This window comes from Semicossyphus pulcher, unplaced genomic scaffold, assembly GCF_022749685.1.
Source record: "Semicossyphus pulcher isolate SPU_LCO1_2020_fin unplaced genomic scaffold, fSemPul1.0.p SCAF_11, whole genome shotgun sequence".
Taxonomy (NCBI): Eukaryota; Metazoa; Chordata; class Actinopteri; order Labriformes; family Labridae; genus Semicossyphus; species Semicossyphus pulcher.
The window spans coordinates 16,433,794-16,457,096 of NW_027211615.1; the positions used below are offsets into that span (position 1 = coordinate 16,433,794).

The following is a 23,303-nucleotide window of genomic DNA, read 5'->3' on the forward strand; positions in this document are numbered from 1 at the left end:
CATTGGTTGTTCTCTTTGCGATCGTATCAGTCAGGCATCAGAAAAAATAATGTAGGAATGTATTACATTTTTTTAATTGACGGAAGTTAGACATCCTAAATACGAAAAGGAAGTGTATACAAACCCAATTTAAATCGTTTTGAATTAAAAAAAATGGCTCTGCAGCTGGTTTATTTTACACTAACAACCATAAACAACCCTACCCTGAACAAAACTACAGAACCACTATGGCAGAGCTCTTGATATTCAATATTTTAACATTTTAATTCAAATTGAGATTTTTCCTCCAAAACAAATACAAACGTATTTAACATCAATACATTATCGCTACTCTGCGGACAGGGACATTGATTTTGACAGATTTCCCTGAAGCCACGCCCCCTGTCTTGATGCTGGGGTTGTATTGGTAGGGAGCACGGTGCCCACGACCGCATTGGCTGTTGTGTTTTTTTCATAGGGGTCCCAAACTACACCGAGATTTGGAATATTACGTTAGAGTCCAGCAGGAAAATGGCGACTGTCATTCATAATCCACTGAAATCGTAAGTAAATTGCAAAAAAAATATATATCTTTTCACACAGTTTGATTGCATGTAGTGATGCCGTCTAGTACATATATAAACGTGTGTTTGAGTAATAATCACATAATTAACTCTTTTGCCATGTACTTGGACAGTCTTCGTGTGTGTTATCTGCAGGTACCGTTGCCTTTTTTGCTCTGTTGTGTAATATAAAAGCATGCACTTATGCACAATCTGCAGAGGAAACATCTTCAACCCGCGCGTAAATGTCCGCACTGAAACGCTCGTGCACTTGGTTTACTTGCGTAGAAAGTTGTCTTGGTCCACATAATCTGCTGTATAAAAACGGTTGACAGAAGTTTGCATGCAGGGCTCTTTTGTCAGTGCTGGACGGGGTGAATTTGCATAGATAATTTCATGCACCTAATATCACAAAGCGCACACTGAGAGGGCGACTCTCGCTCAGTACGCGGCTCGTGCTTTTGCTGCGACTGTTAAATGCATGCAGGCAATGCATAGCAGTTTATTATACGTTATTACACGCTCTTAAACCTCTTTTCCTGCATAGAGCAAGAGGAAATCTGCACTGTAACGGTGCCTGTGATCTTCATCATCGGTATATGAACAATTTCAGGTTTGCAGACACTATTCTGCAAACATTATGTTACCGTTGAGAAATTGTAAAAATGTAAAAAAAAAAAATTTTTAAAAATCCCTTTATTACAGACTAAGTTATTAACTGCATATTCATGGATGCAACTTTAATGTAGCTTAATGAGCACAGGATTGCTCATTGAAACCATTTAGATAGATCCCTCTGCACTGCATTTAGTGCAACCATAACTTAAAGTGAATGCATGCCTGTCTTCCTGCTGGCTGACAGCAGATGTTTATCACTGGTCATGTTGAATGTGCGGAGAGTTAGATAGTTATCACAGAATCAGACCACATTGAAATAGTGTGACATTTTACGTAGAACTGTAAAGTATTGTCAGGCATTAGCTGGGTGACCTTTTAAGACTTTTTACGCAACCAAAATTGTGCGAAAAACATTTCTGCAAAGGAGAAAACACATGCTCATGAGCTCTTTGTTGACAGCCAAAAATATCTAACTGTACACCCTGCACTTAATTTAAAAAAAAGCTGTTTTAATCTGCTGTATTCTACCAAAACAGATTAGAGTGTGTAGGTATACAGTAGGCTATGTGTGTGTGTGTGCAGTTGTGCATGTAGAGCAGCAGATTAGGAGCGTCCCAGTATTCTCCTGGGTCCATCTGTTGGGAGAGGGAGAGGTATGTAAAGACAAGATGCAGGGGCAGAGGAGGGACAACCCATCTGCCCTTCATATATGAAGGGATTTAATCTAACAGACTGCCCCAAACCAACCCCCACCCTATCAAAAATCAGCAAAAAGGGAAAACAATACATGTATGTGTGGAAAACTGACAAAAGCCAATAAGAGAAACCATCTAAAATGTATGTGAATGATTGAGTGTGTCCCCTGGAGTCACTACGGATGGGGTAATAATCTTGCAGGCGCTCCTGCCAGGGTTCAGCTCTGAAAGATGAATTACAAGCAGCCAGCAGTAAATATGCCTGGCTCCCTGGACTCATTCAGTCATGTTTAGCTATGCATATTCACCTGATTTATTCAAACTCTCATGTCTAAAAAGACTTCTTTGTGATTGAAGCCTTGGAGGCCGTAAGCAATGAGGAGCTATTCAAATAAGCGATGAATTATGTATGCAGAGGTGTGTTTATGTGCTCATAATGAGTCCTTTTACCAATGAGTCTGTTTCTTATCATTAGGTTGGTGAACAAAAGAGATCAGGTGGCTTGCATGAGGATTGAGAGGCTGAGATTTGGGGAAATGTAATGGAGAAGGTGATGGTGTATGTGTGTATAAGAGGGGGTCAATGTGTGTGTTTGTTGCATGCGTAGGCGGTTGTGTGCAGCCGTCCGCCCTTCCCCCCCAATTTGCGTGAGAAGGAGCGTGAGTGAGTGATGGAGGTTTTTGGGGGTGTGTGGGTGAGGGGGGGGGTTGTCTGTCTGGCTGCATTTACTGCATACATTTATACTACACCCTCAGCTCAGGGGCGAACTCTGGCCTTTGTCTATGCGAGCCCCGGGAAATGGGAATGTCCGGGAATGGTTTCCAGGCATGTGGAATGAAATGGCCAGGAACATTTTTTATTGAAAGAAAGCTCCATGCGGTGATCAATCCTTATTTTTCTCCCCCCTTTTTTTCCAGTTCTGCACATGGAGCGGCACACGTTTCAGTCTTTGTGTGTATGTGCGAGATTCCTCAGAGCAGAGCGCAGAGATGAGATATGGATGCATGTTATTCCTCACATATAAAATTGTATCTTCTCCTTAGGAGACATATTTTCTCAGATTCCCCCCAGTGATCCCATGCTGAGTTGAAGTGAGTTATCGTTCTGCCCACGTCTCCAGCCTCCTCCTCCTCCTCCTTCTGAGCAAAACAACAGCAGCATCTGAATCAGGGCTTCCCCCTTTGCAACACCCTTTCCTCCTCTACCTCTCCCCTTTCTCCCCCCTCCGCCTGCTCTCTGCACCTTTCCCTTTCATTCCCTTTGTGTGTCTATTTGCGCACGCAGAAATGTGTGTGTGCGAGTGCGCTCGTGCGTATGTACATCCGCACGTTTGAGAGAAAATGAGTGTGACAGGGTTTGAAAGGGAACACGTGTGCCCCGGGACATATCGGACCCCTCCTCTTGCCTCCCATTCTCCTTTCTTGGCTCCTCCTCTTTGTCTCCCTCCTCTTTCTGCTTCAACTGGCTGCTCGACTGACTGAAGTGTCCGCATGTTCTGCACTTCCTCTGGGGCCTCTTACCTATTCCTAGCCACAAGTGGACCCCCTCTCCATTTACTCATCTTTTCCCTAATTTGTCATAAACTCCCATCACCCCCCTGGAACTACGAGTTGTTTTAAATTCCTCTTCCTGTTGTGGGTAGAACTGCAATTTTTATTAGAAAAATGTCACCAAAGTAATGCTAGCTGACTGTTGAGGATGCCTTCATTGTGAAACAGTTACATTAGCTCTGGCTCAATGAGGTAATGCTAACAACATATGAACATTTCTACATTGAGAAATGGTGCGTTTGTTTAATCATATACAGGCTATTATTAGCTTATCGGGGAGCCAATCCTAGCTGTCACTGGGCGGCGGGCGGCTGACACACACCTACCGCCAATTCCAGAGTCAACAATGAACCTACCGAGCATGTCTTTGGACTGTGGGCGCAAGCCGGAGAACCTGAAGGGAACCCACACATCCACGTGGAGAACATGCAAAGAAAGGCCCACTACGGTCCTAGCCTGGATTCGAACCATGAACCGTCTAGCAACTGTAAGGCTCTGCCCACTGCACCATCGTGCGGCCCATGTCACAGGCTTACCGTGAATGTAATTTCAGACCAAAACTCAATTAGTAACACTGTGCTCTGAAACTCATTTCTCGTGGCTTGCACTGTACAAGTGCAGAGCGCAAGCACAGCCCAGCATACCGCTTGGACAGTGCTGTGCCTAAAGCTCAACATGGATGAAAGGACCTTAAAAATATAAAGTGAAAACACTTTGTCAGAGAATAATAAAGTACAAAAGCTGCCATTTAGATGGTGTTGTTTGAGTGATGGTATACTTGCCATATCTCAATGGTCTTCTGGAGAGACAGAGAGGCCCAGACTGAAAACAAAGTACTGTTATGAATCATAGCATCTCTATCAAATGTCGTATTAGGTGGAGAAGGTGGAACCAACAAATGTGTAGATCAGGGGTTTCCAAAAGGTAGCTCACGAGCTGGATTTTAGTAGCTAAGAGGTCGACAAGACAACAGACGACAATAAATGCACCTTGAAAGCCTTTTCCCACTTCAATTCAATCACATACACTGATGTCCCTCCCCCTTCAATACAAAATAATAGGATAGGCCGATCAGCTGTCAATAAAAAACGCTTATGCTCCTGGCAGGTTTGTCAATGTCTGAACCCAACCAATCACAGCAATGTTGCAGCAACCTCCATCGACAGATCGGGTCAGTTATGCTGCACGCTAGTAGAGCTAAAGGTCAGTGCTATTAGCCTGTTGAGCCAGATTTATGGAGAACAGTGAAGGTGGCCACGCTAAGAAAAAGCAGAAAACATAGTATTTCCACGGGGAGTGGGAAAGCAAGTTATTATTCACGAATGTGAAGGACAAATGTGTGCACCTCATATGTTTCAGTCGACAAAAGAATCAACATGGGGTGCCACCAGCAATGACAGCGATGTGATGCAAGTAGCTTTTGACCACTTTCATTTTTTTCAAAGCAGCTCTCTGAATGAAAAAAGGTTGGAGGCCCCTGGTGTAGATTGACAGATCAAATAACAGCATGTTTTAGCTCTAAAACAAAGGATTGCATCACTTTTTCAGAAGGAAATAGTGCAGATGTGAGCGTCGAGTAATGAACAAGTATATTGAGAAGTGTGACATTGATTTATTCTCTCAGTGATTTTTATCTTTAGCAAGAGGAAGAGAAGCTGCTGTGAGCGATTAATTGCTGACAGAAATAAGAATAAGATTGATGGAGAGGAACGATAGCAGACATCCAATCAGAAGGGCTGATTAATAGAGCTTCCTCTTCCCCTCGGCTAAAGATAGGGCTACTTTTGAATACTTATATTGTCCATTAGCTCTGTCTTTGTGAGCTCTGCTGATCATTGCTTTTGTACTTTGATAAGACTGACTGTTACACACTAAGCTCCTCTGTGCTGGTATGGGAGCAATCGCTCGACACACACACACAAACATAAATGCAGATTCCATCAGTATCCAGGAAGCTGTTGACCAAGAGGAATGTGTTTCCCGACATGCAAAACTCCACTTACATAAGCACCATCACAAGGATCAGTCATACAGACGACAAATGGGTAAAAAAAGGAGCACAGTACAATCTCTGATGGGTGAGACGGGTGAGTCTGGGGGTGGGGGAGGATCTTTCAGGACACGCAACCAACCAACAGACAGATGGTCTTCCAGGCATACAGATACACAAAAACACACTTTACTCTCACTTAACCACAGGAACACACCTCTCAGACAAATGCACAGCAGGCACACTGGCTTATGTAAGAGTTTATGAAGCCGCCCGAGGACGTTATTCAGACACTTTGTTGCTGGAAAAGGGATAGAAACGTACAAGCGATATGGGATGACATGGAGGAAGAGAGGGAGGAAAAGTGGAGGAAAAGACATGTGCGGAGAAATGCCTCTAGGTCCACACACACACACACACACACAGACAAACACACACGCTTCAGTTCAGGCAGCAAATAGTGAAAGCAGAGACAAATGTGAGTTATGTGACAGGAAGTCTCCTCTGGATGTTTTACCGGATCACTGTGACTGTTGGTTTGTCACACTGTAAAAACACACGTTACTAAAAAACACCAGCTGCGTTCCTCGTCTGCGTTGGTCTCCTGATGAAACCTCAGCCAGCAACTGCCACATGTGTTAAAGTCCAGACGTTACTGTAAATACACTGCGGTAGTGAAGGTGCACACAGAGCTGCTTCTTTGGGCTAGTTTGCTGTGCTACTGTTTCAGCTAGCTTACCACGGGGTAAAGTTATCTGAACAGATATATCTCTGTTTTTTATGGCTTCCAGCGTGCATCACTAGTGCTAATTTCTCTGCCAGCCCTGTCAAAACTTTGTATTTAGTGCCTTTCTTGCCAGTTAGATGAGAAGATAGATACAAATTTTGAAAGGCAAGTACAGAGCAAGAGCCAGGAGATGGTTAGCTTATCTTATGTTAGCATAGCAGCTGTTAGCAAGTGAAACAGCTAGCCTGACTCTGTTCAAAGGGGGAAATTACATTTACCAGCAAATCTAAATCTCTTGTCTTTTATGTTAAAGCTAACGAGCAAAAATAAAACAGCCGAGCTAGCGTCTTGTGCTAGCGTCAACCTTTTCGGTGTTGGATTAGAATCATCCCTTTTTTCTACATGCTTACATTGTGTCACATATTGGCTTTATATTTGCTCCGAAACAGAGAGTAGGAAGAGGCTACACAGTTATAATAATTTACACCTAAACTTCATAAAAGTACAGATAAAAGACCTGCTCACATCTGATGGTCCAGTGATTTAGCCCCATTCCAGTACCCATCCCTATAACTCATTTACCCTCCAAAACCAGGTTGTACAAACTTTGTTTTTCATGGACGTACAGATTTAAAGCAGTCCTGCACGTTTTTTTATTATAAATACATTAACCAGAACATGGCATAACATCTGCTGAAGTCATCTCGCTAGCTTGCTAACAGCTAGTTCATCCTGTTTTCCATGAAAGTCCCCCAAGGAGAAGAGCTACACTCACAACTCTGTTAGAATTTAATTTATTTATGTGACGTCAGTTTTAATAAGTGGATAGAATTATTATGTTGCTTTTTTAAGTCAGGGATATTTTTCAAAAGCAAAAAGCAATAATGTTATGGTGCAGCACAGAATAAACAACACTCTTTCTCTCTTTGGTATTCATTTTGTGCCCTCACACATTAGAAGAAACAAATCTCCCAGCAACCTCTGATCTTGTACCAGATGCAGCGGTAGCATTCAAAGTCCCGTCTCTCCTCTTTTGATAATATTTTCATTTCCTCAACTCAAGTACCCTCTTCATAGCCCTCTGTGAACTCCACCCCCCCTTTCATCTGAATTTGCAATACCTGGTTCACTCCCTGTGGCTTCTCACTCCAACCTCTTACCCTGCCTTCTCTTCCATCCGCTCTCTGCTCCCTCCTCCTCTAAACACTGCACATCTTTGTGAGATTCAGTGTGACCAGAGGACTGGTCTTTGTCAAGCGTTAGCATTCTTTACATATCTGTGAAGAGAATCCACTGAGCGCCACTGAGAGGCAGGATGACAGGATACACAGAAGACAGGAACAGCTAATTGTCATACATAACAGAAACTAAACCGCAAACTGTGTGTTAGTCCACTGCCTCTGAAGCTGAGCCATGTTGTCTCAGGATCAGACCCAGAAGAACTATCGTTTCTGCATCTTCCTGTCTGGATTTTCAGCTGTAATTAAATAAGGGAACAGACACAAATCTAATTTTCGTCAAAATAGCTCCATCTCGGTTTGTTCTGTCTGTAATGATATTACCTGCAGAAATCTTGCCTCTAAGCAGAGACTGTGGAGATTAATGGTGGCTCACATCTTGATTTATACCCTCTTTCAAGTCGATAGTGTGTGGCTGTGCGTCTGTGTGTAGTCCTTCTGTTGTGAGGACTTCAATCCAGCACTCTAACTTATCTATCAATCTGACAGGGTGAAACATTTCCCCTATTCCTATGGTTTATCATTGTTTTCTGCATGTGTGTGTGCTTTCGCAGACCTTATTGTTCCCGGTGTATGCAGCAAATCCAAACTTAACACAACAAACTGTGGAGGAAAGACTGTTATGTTATGTTAGGCTAACATTAACCAGGACTGAACAGGCCCGCTCATACTTGATTTGCAGACCGTACCAAATCATCAGCCGCCCTGCACATGTTATTGCCACTAACCATTCGAAAAATGTTTAGCTGATAGACTTCAACAGCAGGAATGAGTCAGCGCGCAGAGAGCAGAAATCGAAGCAGCATGTTGCAAATAGCTCGGGTCAATGGCGGAAACAGAGCTATAATGTTACCTGTGGGTAGCTCGAGCTCTGCAAAGATCTTTCTTCAATTTACTTAGCATGTTGAATGAATGGTGCAGTTGTTGTTGACATGAATAATAATGAGCTGCAGAAAACTGATCTGTAGCGTTGTTTCTTGTTTGTCTGTGTTCAGGCTCGGTGACCAGTTCTATAAGGAGGCGATCGAACACTGTCGCAGCTACAATGCCCGTCTCTGTGCAGAACGCAGCGTGCGCATGCCCTTCCTGGACTCACAAACTGGCGTGGCACAGAACAACTGCTACATCTGGATGGAGAAGCGCCACCGCCAACCAGGTGGGGCACAAAACCTAATCCACTGGACAAACAATCCATGTTATAAGTTACCATTCACGCTTTTATTTAATGAATAGTCTGACATTTTGAGAATAGTGTCACTTTCCTGACAGTGAGATGAGAGGATTGATACCACTCACATACCATATGAATGCTAAATAGGAAGCTAGGAGGAGCTAACTAGCTTAGCATAAAGATTTGAATCTGCTAGCCTGGTCCTGTCCAAAAGTTTACGTTGAAAAAACTGTATGTTATTCATACAAAAAGCAAACTGTACTATAAAAAAATGTAATTGTGGGTTTTATGTGGCAGACCATTTAAAGTTATTTCCTGTCGTCTTTGAGACGGAGGTTGCCAGGCGATCATTGCAGTCTCATTTATGTCACTGTCAAATCTAATGTGTGCTTAAGAGAAGCTGGGAGGCAGTTTTTTTTTACCAGCTGTTTCCATGCTTCCAGTCCTTATGCTAAGCTAAGCTAAAAGCTGCTGCATGTAGCCTTATATTTAAAGGGCCAGTTCGCCGATTTTCAACCTCAGTCCTATCATGCTATTATGGGGAGCTAATGTCATTATGGTAGGGAAAAAAAGCAATTTTGCTCTGTGCCTTTGGAGGACGCTATCCGCTTCTCCAATGGGCCCTGGAAAACTTGCTAAACTACACTTCCTCAATCTAGGACGCCCGCCTCCGATGTCATGTCTCGTTCAAAATCGTCAGGTTTGAAATGTAGACTGCAGACCTGAAGATTCTTTAGACGATCCATTGGTATATTCTCATCGTATTTTGGATTCTGTACCGCTCTGAGCCATTGCATACAGCGAAACTGTAGTATTTCTCTCCAGCGTCTCTCACTGGGCCCTTCCTTTCAGAGGGAGGGGCACAATGCATGCTGGGTGTCGTAGGAATGTAGAATGGGCGAAACCTCGAGCTGTTTGTACAACTTTCTCCACAGCTATGGCGCCAATTTCAAATATTATCGTATCTATCGATTATAGAGAACACCAGCTGTGACAGTGGCTTTTTCCAGAGGCAAATTGCTCCTTTAATTCACAAAGAGAGGAATGAAGCTTCTCAGCAGAAATGCAGAAATATGTATTGGTAAAAAAAAAATAACTTCCTTGATCCCCTCCTGCAATAAAAAAGCAGGTCAACCCACTTGCTGAGTTTTCCTGAGACGAGTAGTCAGAATGCTTTATGCACATCTGGGTCGCCTGCACAGCCGAAGGGAACAATCTGCTCTTTACCGAGACACGGACACAAATAGCCTAGTCTCCATCTTGTATGCAAAGCCCTTCAGGCCACACCCTATACTTTGTGGCAGACCTAGCTCACATTATATGCATTTATTCTGGGTTTATCCCCCCCTCCCCACTCTCCCCCCTCCTTCTGTTGATTTTTTTCTCTCCGCTTATGCTGACAGAAAAAAAATAATTTCTTGTCCTCCATCTTGATCTGCTTAGCTATTGGAGGAATATGATTAGACACAAGGGCAGAGACGAAAATATCAAGTCTTCTATGTTTAAATAGTGCCAGAGGAAAGAACTTCAATTGTTATCTGCACTGATAAAGTGACCAAAAAAGGCTCCAAACTTCAGCTTTTTTGTGACAAACAGCATCTTGAATCTGACCTTCAGGGCAGAATTTTTCTAAATACATGGTCCACTGGTCTTAGCACTGAAATCAGGAAAACAAGCCCAGTCCTCTGTGTGTACTTCTGTGGGTGCGTTTCAGTCTCAATGCAAGTTCTGTTCAAATTGAAAGCTTGCCAATGGTTGTTAAAATTCTTCCTGTGTGCCTCTGTCTCTGCGTGTGTGTACGTCTCTGTATATGAATATGTGTGTGTGTGTGTGTCCAGGCCAGGCAGCGGGACAGATGTATACATACCCTGCACGTTGCTGGAGAAAGAAGAGGCGACTCCACCCTCCCCTGGATCCCCAGCTCCGCCTGTGTGAGCTTCGACTAGGTAATACAAACAACACACACACACACACACACACACAGCCATGCAGCACATTGAAATGCATGCAGAGTGAAAACTATGTTCACAGCAGCACTGACCCACAGTTACACCAAGAAAGCCACTCTTAATGGTGCACCCACTCACTCTTTATTCACACTACCTTTATTTAAATGCACTTGTATGTTGTGTTTGTACATATATGTTGTGTTTGTGTGTCCGTGTTTAGCTGTGTGGAGCTTTAGGCGCGCTCAGTGGCCTTAATGTTCCCTATCTGACCATCTGGCTCTGGTTAGCCCGTCTCTCTCGCCAGGTCTCCAGGTTCATTCTCTCCCCTGAATCAATGCCTCCTCTCACTGTTCTCTGGCACACACACACACACACACACACACACACACACATACACACACATACACATGCATAAGTGCACAAACACCCCCACACATGACTCTCCGTTGCAGCACAGAAGCACCCTAACTGGGCCTCTATAATCATTTGTCCATGAGGCATTAGAATGTAAGAGAGTCTTATGAGGTGGAAGTGTGTGCCTTTCCTGTGTGTGTGTGTGTGTGTGTGTGTGTGTGTGTGTGTGTGTGTGTGTGTGTGAGTCCATCCATGCATGCATGTGTGTGTGTGTGCGTGTGTTATAGGGGGATTTTAGCAAAGGAATGCCACAGGAACCTGATAAGGGGGAGAAATAAAGGCAAGTCTTTGTTTCGGCTTTGCCACACTATTGTTTCCCTCTCGCTGTCTTCCAGACGCAATTTAATACTCCGGGGACTTCTACCATGAACGGTTCAGCTCTACGCAGAGGGCAGAGTCATTTTAAGAAGAGAAATTTCCCAGAGCAGCAACCAACACTTACACTGAAAGAAAACTAAACTGAGAGGAGCAGTAGAGCGTTTGTAGCCGAGGGTAGAAGTTTAGTTTTCCTGCAGTTTGGCCCAGATATCTATCATAACACGACAGAGGAATGCAAGTGCTCCCCTTTCAGTGCCGTTTGAAACGCTTTATGTTTATTTAATACTTCCTGAGCGGAGAGGTTTGTCAGACTGTGTGAAGATACGCAGAGGTGCTCTCACAAGGTCTGAGAGAATAATTGAATACCTTGTTTTGTGGCTCCTCTCCTTTTCTTTATGCCTCGGCAGCCATCTTTCTTTGCCTGTTTCTTTGCCTCACCCTGCTGTTGATGTCAGGTGTGTAATGTCATTAGTTAATTTACATCAGAAGGTCACTTGCCTCCATAAAGTTGCGCTATATCCTGATTAAAATCTCTGCTAAGGGCCGAGGTCTAAATATAATGCATCCAACATTACCCATAATGCAACTCAATAGCATCTTTCATCAGACCCCTATTTTGCCGTCACTCATTTTAAACCCCTTACCTCCAGTGTAAAACACTTTCTATTACAAAATTGACCCTGATGACATCACCATGACATCATCAGGGCTGAGGACTGAGCAGTACTCCTCCCATCCATTAAACAAGCCTCATGTGTAAACTAGGTGGAGTTCCCCTTTAGGGTTAGCAGAAGAATACATCAGTATGATGTGTGTGAGTGTGTTTGGATGTTCGTATGTAGAGCAGAACATTTAGCTGCACGTTCTCTACAACATGTTCACCCTGAAGAGTCAAGGGAGGGGTGAGGAGGTCACGAAGGGGAAGGAGGTTCAGAGAGATTTAGAGTAGACGAGGACGGAGGGGTCAGCAGAGAACAGAGGTGATGGAGGAGGCATATATTTGGACGGTGGATTGAAGGGTCTGGGGGGAAGTATACAGAGCAGGGAGGGAGGAAATGTGTAGTTAGTGTCCGTTCAAGCTACACAAAAATACACAAAAGATGAGAGGAGGAGGAGGAGGGGAAAAGGAGACACAGAAGTGCAGCGGCTCTCACGTATGTTCAATAACAATGCCTTACAGCCTCAGTAGTTCTGCTCCCTCCCCCTTCTTTCTTATCACATCCCTACTTTCATTCAGTCTTCATCCTGGTGTTAGAGTTCAAAGACGTGGACAGAGTCAAAGCTGCAGCAAGTTCATCTCCACGGAAATGAAAAGAGGGAAGGGAAGAATGATAGAGCAGAAGCAAGAAGAGACTGTTTTTATTGATGTTGGATCCGGCATCAAACATCCCTCTGATACTTAAATTCCCTCTGCATCCTTTACAGAGGGAACACTTACACAATGTTCAAACTAATAACTGTATGGGAAGATGGACGACGTCCTCTCATTTTACAGGAGAGAAGCAAAAATGCTTCCTTAGCGGGCGCTGCTAGCTTGTGCATTTTGAGCCAAAGTCTGCGCAGTAGAGATCGATGATCTGATTTGGTTTTATAGTTTGACTCATGTCCCATCTGTTAACATGGAGAAGGCGGGCTTTATTACCTATACTGCAGCCAATCAGCAGGGGGCGATAGAGATGTTTTGGCTTCACTGTTAGGGAGCTGTCATGTCGTCCATCTTTTTATACAGTCTTTGGTGTCCATTGACACTTAATTGGCACGGTTTCAACTACAAAGTAAGAAGTAGTTGTCAGTGAGGATGATGACCTCTATGATGACCTAAGTAATTTGCTCATATCTGCCATCTCAAACGTACTTTTCTTTCATTATTTTCCTTCTGCCCAAAACTCTTTAGAAGCCGAGCTGGCCCCCAAGCGTGAGGTCCCACCAGGGGAGGCCACAGCCCTGGAGGCCCTGCTGAGGTCGGACAACCTGCTGGAGAAAAAGAACAACATCTGTAAGGAAGAGGAGACGCTGCTGGAAATCCAGGTGCTTTATCATGCCGTAGTTATGTGCAGAGTTTACTTATTCATATGCTTCCACTGTGCATTTGTTTACTAGAGAGGATTAGTATTACAAACTTTCTTTCTCGCTCGTATTTTTTGCTGCAGAGAGTTCTGGAGGCGGAAGAGAATGGAGATGGTTTCCACGACGATGAAGACTTTGAACTGGACACTCCAAAGAGAAAGAACAGAAACAGAGGCAAAGTGAGAGACAAACTGTTGGCATCTGAGTTATAAAAGAGAAAAATAACAGATTTATTGATACAACAGTAATTCAGAAAAAAAATAGTGAAACTTATTTCTGCATCATGGTTCCAACATTAAAGCAGCAGATACAACGCTTCTGTTCAAATTGAGCCACATATCAAGGTCTTTGATTTTTCCCAAATAAAGAGAAATAATCTTGGTTTTGAAATATATTAATAACATGTAAAAAATAAATATACAAACTTGTGTACAGCATGCAGTTATCCTGGATGTGTAATTAAAACATTCATACATTAGAGGTTTAAATATCGGACGTGTGTTGTTTTTCCTCTCAGAACAGGGGATCCACTCGCAGAAGGACGGAACCTGTTAACACAGATGACCAGGATAAACCTTACGTCTGTGACAGTGAGTGAAAAGGACACTTTAATCTTTGTTAATCATGTCATCAGTGTCTTTAGCTTTGTTTTACATATTAGTCTACCAAAATCCAGAATCACACTGGTTCCTTAAGCTCAAAAAAAGTAAGAAACTTTAAATACTTAGTGTTAGTAATCAATAAGCTGAGGTAGTTCCCTTATGATGTACTTTTAGGAAAGTTTTCGCTCCAAATTCTTAGGTTTAGGAAAAAGAAAAGTCATTGTCTCTCATCTTTCAGTGATAGCCCCTTCTCCTTCAGTCCTCTGCAGCATGAAGAAAGAGTTTGCTGTTAATCCAGACCTGACTAGCATGCCACTTGCGTACTTTGGCAGAATCCCTCAGGAATGGGGGGATGTGGACAGAGATAGCCTCGCTCAGACAAATGAATCTCATCCTCATTTTTGTGTCTTGTTCTGTCTTTCCTTTATTATTTGCTTTTGTGTCTTCTCTGTTCCAGATAGATACAAACAAAAGCATAACTCAAAAAAGGCTGAAGAAGGTATCTGACACTGTCGCCCATCTTGTCTTCCTAGCGGCTCCATGACCTTGTCTTTATGATCGGCCTTTTTGCTCATGGGCATCTGGTGTGGGAATGGCTGACTGATTGCTAATCTGTTGGAGATTTCTAACGCTTTAAGTGCTTTCTGCTAGTCAAGGCATCCGCTCCTGAGTTCAGTGCGAGCATTGCATGACAACTAACGCTACGCCACGTGCCTTCATGCTTGCTCATTGCAAAGCATGCGTCAAATAATCGGCTGTTGTCGCACTGGGTGATGCATGTTTCTAAAGGCCTCGATAGCAGTGATGTTATCCGCAAATGTAGCCATGGTAGAAGTGTTTACAGTGGAAGGAAGTTCTTACATTTTCCCATGGATCCATTTTTGAGCCTGTGGTTGGATTGGCAGAGAGTTCATAAGGACATGAGAAGCTTTGTGGTAAAATTTGGTTACAGTTGCTGCACAATTGGCTCTATAAAGGAAAGCAGCATAAATATCTTTCAAAATAAGAGACTTCTATGATGGCTACAGCTCTAGTTTGTTAGTCGATGACCCCAAGAGCTTCTACAATAATAGAGACTAGTTTCCCTTTAATTAGAGCACAACCATTCCCGTATTTACATATGAGGGTTGTGACTTCACGGTAAAACAACAGCGGGACTGAAAGGCACCTATTTTGATGTGAATTTTATTCTTGATTTTAAATAAGCTGTCTGATGTTTTTCCTTAATTCATCTCAATTTTACCCTTATTAACTTAAAAAAAACCTAGTATTTGAGCAGCGCTAATAAAATCATTCAACAACACTCTTGTTTCAGTAACATAATCTAAGTTAAGACGGGGATAACAGTTGATTTTAAAAGACTCTTCCTCCCTTGTACTAGCTCCTCTACTGCTTAATTCACAAGGTTTTCTGTGTCTCTAATTGACCTGTGATGTTTTATCTGTAGTCTGTGGAAAGCGCTACAAGAACCGGCCTGGTCTGAGTTACCACTACACCCACACACACCTGGCGGAGGAGGAGGGAGAGGAGGAGAAGGAAGCAGAGATGACCCCGTCTCCTCCACGTTGCCCAGATAACCACAAACGTAAGACGCCGGATAGAATTTAATAACATAAAACATCAGATAGTTTCAGTAAGTGCAATGTCCAGAAAACAAATATAAGCTCACGTTTCCTCTTCCGACACGTGTCCGTTTGTGCCGACAGCTCAGAAGGCTCCAGACGGCACCATCATCCCCAACGACTACTGTGACTTCTGCCTGGGCGACCAGGACTCCAACAGGAAGACGGGCCAGGCCGAGGAGCTGGTGTCCTGCTCCGACTGTGGACGCTCCGGTGAGTCCCCGGTCTCCACAATACGGAGGGTTTTCATTATAGCTTCTGTTTAACATTCAGCAAGACCATAAGTATTGTTTGGTTTACTGCCTATCGAATAAGTTCATTATGAAACACAGCAAGAAAATAACTCTTAATAGTCCAACCATTATTAAGGCTTTAAATGTACCTAGCTACAACGGCCAGCGGCTGTAGGTGTAACGGCCAACATTAGCTTAGCTTAGCACTAAGACATAAAAAAGGGGAGAAAAGCTAGCCGGCCTCTTTTCAAAGTTAACAAAACAACACTTATGTAACTCACAACAAAACACTTATATCTTGTTTGTTTAACCTGTACTAAACCTGAAGTGTAAAACGAACAAGTTGCTGTTTTACAGGTTATTATGTACTAGACTTTTTTTAAGCTAGGTGCAGTGACTTCCTGGAGTCATGTTGTTGCTGCGAGGTTACCGTACCGATTAAACTAACAAAATAAAACATGTGAATGTTTGACCTTTTGAGTTGCTGGTAAAATCATTTGTTACTAATAAACCGAGCCAGGCTAGCTGTTTCCCCTGTTCCCCCTTGAGTCTTTAAGCTAGGCTAAGCTAACGATCCCCTAGCTTTAGCTTAATAATCACAAACAGACATAAGAGTGGTATCAATCTTCTCATCCAACTCTCAGATGGAAAATAAAAAAGCATATTTCCCAAAATAACAAACTATTCCTTTAAGAAACACTTGTGTGTACTGCACATCTCATTTTTGTTTCTCTTTACTTCCTTTTTATCCATAATCTTGTTCATGTCTATTCCTTGCTTTTTCTTGTTATATGAACTTAACTGTGCTCCTCTTAGTTTAACTCTCTGCATCAAATTACCATTTAGACAAACAATGATATTACTTCTGGGTGTGATCTTTTGGTTGCCACACCAATTAACACAGTTCATTTTACATGTAAAATACAGGAGAGTTTAATGTTAGTAACTTCAAGTCTTTTTTTTTTTAACCTGTCTTTAGGAGATGAAAAACATCTTATGTTGTGCAGAGAATTGAGCTCTCATGTTGCGATAGTATCAATGGGTTGTCAATGGGCCAAGTTAAAGCCGACTCTGAGGTTTTGCTGCTTGCTTCCATCCTGCATGCTTCTTCATGTCTGCCTCGTCCATCCATAAGGACTTCTGCCAACATGCATTCACTCTTGTGTTTCTCTGTTCCATGCATTTCCTTTATAGCACATTTGGCTGCATTTTTGTTCCTTTTTTTCCCCCACATTACCTAAAGACGTCTGTGCTGGATGGGCAAAACTTTCCTCGAATCAGCTTGACCATCTTATGCAATTAGACTAGGGAGTTAATTTCAGCAAGTGAGATATGTGTGGCCTTGTCTGTGTTGCTCTGACGCTGATATTTTCACGGTAGCTGGAAGAAGAGGAGTGAGGAAGGACGGGAGGAAGCTGAGTGCTCTGGAAGAATTGTTCGGCGACACGTCAGACAGCGAGGCCTCCACGTTTCATGGCTTTGAAGACGCAGAGCTGGAAGACACTTTGTTTTTAGATGGTGAAGATGATGCTGTGGCAGACAGCTGACAGCGGGATGGAAATAATTGAGAAGAAATTGATTGAAAGATGGAGAAAAATGGATGGATACTTGATGGGACTTATATGGACTCTAGAAGAAAGATTAATAAGGACAAGAATCTTTTTCTTAGAAGTTTTGTCTTTCATGGATTCAATGGCGTTTTTTACCACATGGATTTTACTCCTCAACGTGTTTCATAAATCAATAATCCCCTTACATTTGTCTTTACTTGCATGAGATGCTCAAGAATAAACCCTTAGTTTCACAGCTACATTACATGGAATTAAAAGGTTGGATCAGAGGAAAAAGAATACAATATAAGTGGCTGCTAAGATGGCAGCGTGGACGTGGACTCTTGAGTCACTCCATTGGCTAAAAAGAACAGGTAGCCGACAGGTAAGAGCCAATCAGCACTTTACTGCTCCTCTGGACTCTCTCTTTTGTCAGTAGACGCAGAGTAGAAATGCTTTTTATCTTTCCTGCTGCTGAGTGGTGTCCATTAGAGCTGATACACCATCTTCAAACTGCCACATCTCATTTCTCTCTGACTATCATTTCTTAGTTTAATTTGGGAGGCGGGCAGCCGCTGAACGCTTCGGCTCTAAATTTCACTCAAGTCATTATTCACCCTTCAAAGGCTGACCGTGTTTAAACGTTTCTGGCTGCTTTCCCAGTCCATATAAATCAATTCATCCATGTTTATGACTCATTGATGCCCCATTGATATCAGGCTGATGCAGATAAATGTCTGCATTAGATGCTGAGAGCACTGTGAAGCTCTGGAGAGGCTATAAAAGACATTGGCAGTCGCTGTAAAATGTTTATCGCTCTTTTTGTGTTATCAGAGCTGGAGGATGATTGAATACTACTTGGTGTGTTTTCCAAACATGTAATAGCTTGTCTCTTTTGGCTAGTTTGATGCTACATTTAATCCCATTGTGTGGCCTGTCAGCACTACATGGTGCAGTTGCTGCTGGCTCTTATAAAGACGTAGTAAGCTTATTTAGAGAGAGGAACAGTGTTCTCTAAATGGTTTCAATGGATTCATATTAACTGCAGCAGATTCAAAGAAGTCTGAGCACAGTGGAAAAACTGTTGCCTATTTTTTAACATAGGAAATACCTCAAAGCCTGAACTTTTCTCCTCTCCCCTCCACAGGTCACCCTACATGTCTGCAGTTCACCGACAACATGATGCAGGCAGTGAGGACGTACCAGTGGCAGTGCATAGAGTGCAAGTCCTGCAGCATCTGTGGCACCTCAGAGAACGATGTAAGTATTCATACGACGTTACATACTTAAATATATGAGGAGAGAGAAAATAAAACATCCTTTGTAACTCCAAAGATGTTAGTGTTTGAGTTTACTAGAGGGCCCAGATGCAGACTAAGAATTATTTAATCACAAAAGACAAAAAAAAGGCTTACTTTTTAAAGAATCACGGTTCAAAAAGTCCAACTTAAAATCCAAATGAAACCGGTGAAAACCCAAGCCCAGCCACAAGGAAAAATCCACACCGGAGGCCAGTTATTATCAAAGTCCACAGGAGAAAACACGGGTGACTTGACGAAATGTTCGATAAAAGTTTCGCAAAGATAGATGAAGACAAACTGGCACAAACACAGGGGAAGACGAAGACTAAATACACCGGGGATGTGAGGGTAATCAGGCACAGGTGAGACAATCAAGGGGGAAAACACACAAAGGCGGGAAGTAGAAGATCACTGCTGTGTTCGAAATGCCGTACTATACTAGCAGTACGTACTGATTTGTCCAAAGTGTAGTATGTAGTCTGCAAACAAAAGCAAAATGTGCAGTATGCCAAAAATGCCCGGATGTCGTACTGATTCTGAGAAAATCTCCAGTATGCATCAGACCAGTCTACCTCGCCTACTGTATCCCACAATGCAAAGCGCTGGAACGTCACAACAGTTGAAATGACGGACAGCAGCAGCATTCCAGCAGAAGGGGGCGCTATAGCTAAAGAAGCAGCAGTTATTGTTTACTTCCGCCTGCCGTAGCATACTGCAAAATGAATTTGAAAAGCTCCTCCATACTACATATTACCGCTGAATGCAGTATATAGAATGTAGTATAAAGTATGTAGTATACACAGATATTATATATTTAAGATGTTGCTTATGTGCTGCCTATGCAGGACCAGCTGCTGTTCTGTGATGACTGCGACAGAGGATACCACATGTACTGCCTGAAGCCGCCGATGACCCAGCCTCCAGAAGGTACCACTCACTTAGGATTTACTATACATCAGTGGGTTGATACTATAAATGTCATCATATACTGTATATTTAAGAAAGCCTATAAGCAATGGCTATAAATGGAAAAGAGCAAGTAGGACAAAGATTACAGCCTCTCTCTCTCTCTCTCTCTCTCTCTCTCTCCCTACAGGGAGCTGGAGCTGTCACTTATGTCTGGACATGTTAAAGGACAAAGCCTCAGCATATGGAGAAGCATAACTCCTCGGACATTCAATACACACATTATATATATTTGTACCTACACAATAACTGTTTGACACGCCCACACATTATCAGACAGAATCAAATACACACAGATACACGCACTCTTTCATACACACTCCAGTGCATTAGCAGGCTCAGGGCAGTGTCCTTGTGTGAGACGCTCTACCTCTCCTACAGCCGGGCAACGCACAAGATGCAAACGACGAAACATGCAATCTCGACAATAAGTGATCTAACAGCAGGCCTGCCATTCAGTCATTTCTCTACCTCACCACTCAGCAAACGGCAAGACGCCAAAGCAGCATAGATAACGGCAAACACTGTGTAGTTCTTATGTATGTGAAACACATGCTTATTTCAAACCAAACATTTGGACGTTTTACCCGGATTTGAATTTATTTGAGTTTGAGTTGGACGATGTTTGTCCCAGATTTTTTGCTGAAGCTCGACAGTGAGGGAACCTAAGTGGGTTTGACTGATGTTTGTTTAAATTCCTCCTTCCAGCTCTCCTCCTCGCCTGTGTTTACACTCTACAGTGACATTCCTGTTTTATATCTGCACAGACTCAATGTTAGATATGCTATCAATCACAGGTTTTGTCAAGCCTGGTGAAAGTTATATTCAGTGCTAGGAAGAAACGTAGCGATAAAACAGCTGGGCTATCGTTTTTGTTAGAGCGTGTTTTTAATCCACGTCTGGTTTTTGTATTGTTGCCGTTACACGGATGTCATGGTGCTAGATTTGACACTTTACAAAAATTCTTTACATTTAAAGAAAGCATATTTATTTATTGTTTATAATGGTCTAATGTTACTGTGATCATTGTTACTGTAAATCAGTGGTTCCCAAACTTTCTCTCACATGCTTTCCATTGAAGGCTGATAAAATGACTCTTCCTCTCTCACACCCCAAAGAAACACGTTAATGAATACGTTTTTATAGACTTCTAACAATTTTTTTTCTATCCTGAAATACACCGATTCATTTGACAGTGAACTTACTATTTATATTTTTAGCATTTTGGATTTGACTGCCATGTCAACAAGCTTGAAGCTTTATTTGGTACTTGATTCATAAAAAATTTTTCATAGCAGACAATTCGCCGTCTCATAGCAGAAAAAAACAAAGTTAGAATTATTAACCTCAGCAGTTATTGCAATGCCACCCAACATTTTCACTTAGCCTCCTCTTTGTAAAAGTTGCTATGCCTGATGAGCTTTACTCGTAAAAAAACATGCTGTTTACAATGATAACAGAGACAGAATTATCACAGGAAATAATATATTTTGGGTTAATTAAAAAAAAAATGCAATTCATTGGCTTCTTTTTTCCTAGCTATCAACTTTTTAATGTTATTGGCCGACGTTAGCAGATTTTATCAAGCTTAGCTAGCTAGCAAGCTATCTCAGTATCTAAACAGTTAAGAGTGTCTTTAAAGAAATGTAACTTTTGTAAAACCAAAACACAGGAGTCAGAAGAAAATTGAAGCAAACATTATCAAGCACGGCTAACTAGCTTGCTACCTACAGCTGTAGCTAGAATTAAGCTAACAATGGGACAATGAGAAACATCTCTACCTTTATCCCATGTTGATAAAAAAGATGTTAAGACACAGCATTACTTTATTACAGGGTAGAGCTACTAGCCCTATTTATTAGTAGAGATGTTTCTCATGTACCACATAATTCAACATGATAACATTATTAACTTAATTCTGGTTGCAGCTGTAGGTAGCAAGCTAGGAGGCTTTGCTTGCTAATGTTTGCAGTTTTCTTCTGACTCCTGTATTTTAGTTTTAGGATTAGTACTTTTTTATAGACACACACAATTCTTTAAATACTGAGTATCTGAATTACACATGCTTCAGCTTCTTGATAAACTAAACAGTTAGCTTGCTCGCTAACATTTGCTGATTTGACCATTGTTGTTATGTGTAGGCGGTTTAGTGAAAGCTCAATGAATAAAGTTTTTGTTACACCTCTGATAGACATCTTAAACTATTTGCTGTGAAAAATCTTTGTTTAATTTATTTACATTGTACCTCATGTTTTCCCCCCTGCAATATATCTGCGCCCTACAGAGGGCTCCACCCTTCAGTTTGGGAACCACTGCTGTAAACAAGTGCAGTGTTTTCATTATCAACCGCTGATTCATGACTATTTTGAACATCAGTACGGAGAGTCACACAGTACAGTATTCAATGGTGAGTCCTGTCTGTAATTTGGCAAAGGTTATGTAAGAATTTACATGTTTTCCATCCAGTTTTAACCACAATGTATATTGGACATTCTGTATTTGAACGACACCAAAATCAAAACTCAAGAATTCACTCATTGTACACATCGTGTGGACACTTGACAGGTTATCACACTCTACTTTTGTGTTTTTTTTTATTGTGAGTTTGTATTTGATTTTCCACTGACAATCATGAGCTAGCATAGATACAGTACATGTTGTTAATAATATGCAGAGGGTCTTATTGTGCTTTTCCATATCGGGTATAATGACCCTTTGTGTCCTCCTTTTAATAATGTCTTGGGTTTTTTTCTTATTTGATGCCATCACCTAAAGTGATTTAAAATGTGTGTTGTGTTTTGTAAAAGTAAATGTTTTGTTTTGTGTTGAAATAAAGAATTTTCCATAAATCCTTGCTCACATATCCCACTCTTTCAATCATTTCAGTTCTGACTCAATTTCCAGTTACCAGGAGATCCTAATGCCTTATACAAGCGAACCTAACAAGAAAACAACAACACTCTCTCTCTCTCTATATATATATATATAGAGAGAGAGATAGTTGTTGTTTTTTACCAGTTTAAAAGAATATATTTTATCAGATCTTACTATTTTATTTAAAACATCCATCAGAAGGTTCATCAAATGACCACTAGGGTGCACTACTGGACAGGAATTGAGCTGTTGATGACAAAGGGATTCAATGTTGTGCTGCAGTATAGTATGCTGCTTTTATAATTAGGGCGGGTAAATCGCTAAATCAACCTTCCTGTGACAAAAGATGTTTTCAGATCCTGAACTGGAGAAAAAGTTGCAGTTCTGTAGTGTAAAAATACGCCCATATTCCAGGCCATAGAAGTATTAGGTATGATGCAGAATGGACCCTGTAGGACTACTATTACATAAATCTTATACATATAAATGTGTTTTATGTAGTCATTGGTCCAGGTGGAGGTATTAAACTACTTCATGTACTGTTAGGTAGCCCATTAAACTTTAGAAACCAATCCTCCATGAAGGGAATGTAGTTTAATAAAAAATGGAAATACTCATATAAAGTGAAAGTACCTAAAACCTGAAACTAAAGTGCAGTTCTTCACTAAATGTATCCTAAGATAAGCTAAATCTAATATCGCCAGAAATAAGTCTTGATTTAAGTGCCAGAGATGTTTTCACACAATAACCTTTGACCTCTAGCCAGTGAATTTAGCACCGATCATCAGCCCTCAAAGCTATTTGCGTCATTACGTCGGTGAGTGGATGCAGACAAAGAATACAACTCAAGCACATTGTTCAATAAAGAAGAGTCCA

General features: G+C 41.8%; 1 protein-coding gene across 1 annotated transcript; it reads left to right on the top strand.

Moving 5' to 3' along the window:
* Nucleotides 1-510: 510 nt before the first annotated feature.
* dpf3 (double PHD fingers 3) lies at nt 511-22,333 on the top strand. The gene is made up of 12 exons (XM_069686643.1): nt 511-542; nt 8,356-8,516; nt 10,370-10,477; nt 13,107-13,240; nt 13,363-13,458; nt 13,797-13,869; nt 14,339-14,380; nt 15,329-15,466; nt 15,588-15,716; nt 18,434-18,546; nt 19,433-19,514; nt 19,684-22,333. Exons 1-12 carry the CDS (start codon nt 511-513, stop codon nt 19,749-19,751), a joined length of 1,176 nt encoding a protein of 391 aa, XP_069542744.1. The 3' UTR covers nt 19,752-22,333.
* Nucleotides 22,334-23,303: the final 970 nt, after the last annotated feature.

Bases quoted from the DNA above. Each gene is read 5' to 3' on its own strand.
- dpf3 (XM_069686643.1), top strand. From the start codon at position 511: ATGGCGACTGTCATTCATAATCCACTGAAATC. The intron at 15,467-15,587 runs GTAAGACGCCGG...TTGTGCCGACAG, and splicing joins TTGCCCAGATAACCACAAAC to CTCAGAAGGCTCCAGACGGC. The intron at 15,717-18,433 runs GTGAGTCCCCGG...TCCCCTCCACAG, and splicing joins CTCCGACTGTGGACGCTCCG to GTCACCCTACATGTCTGCAG.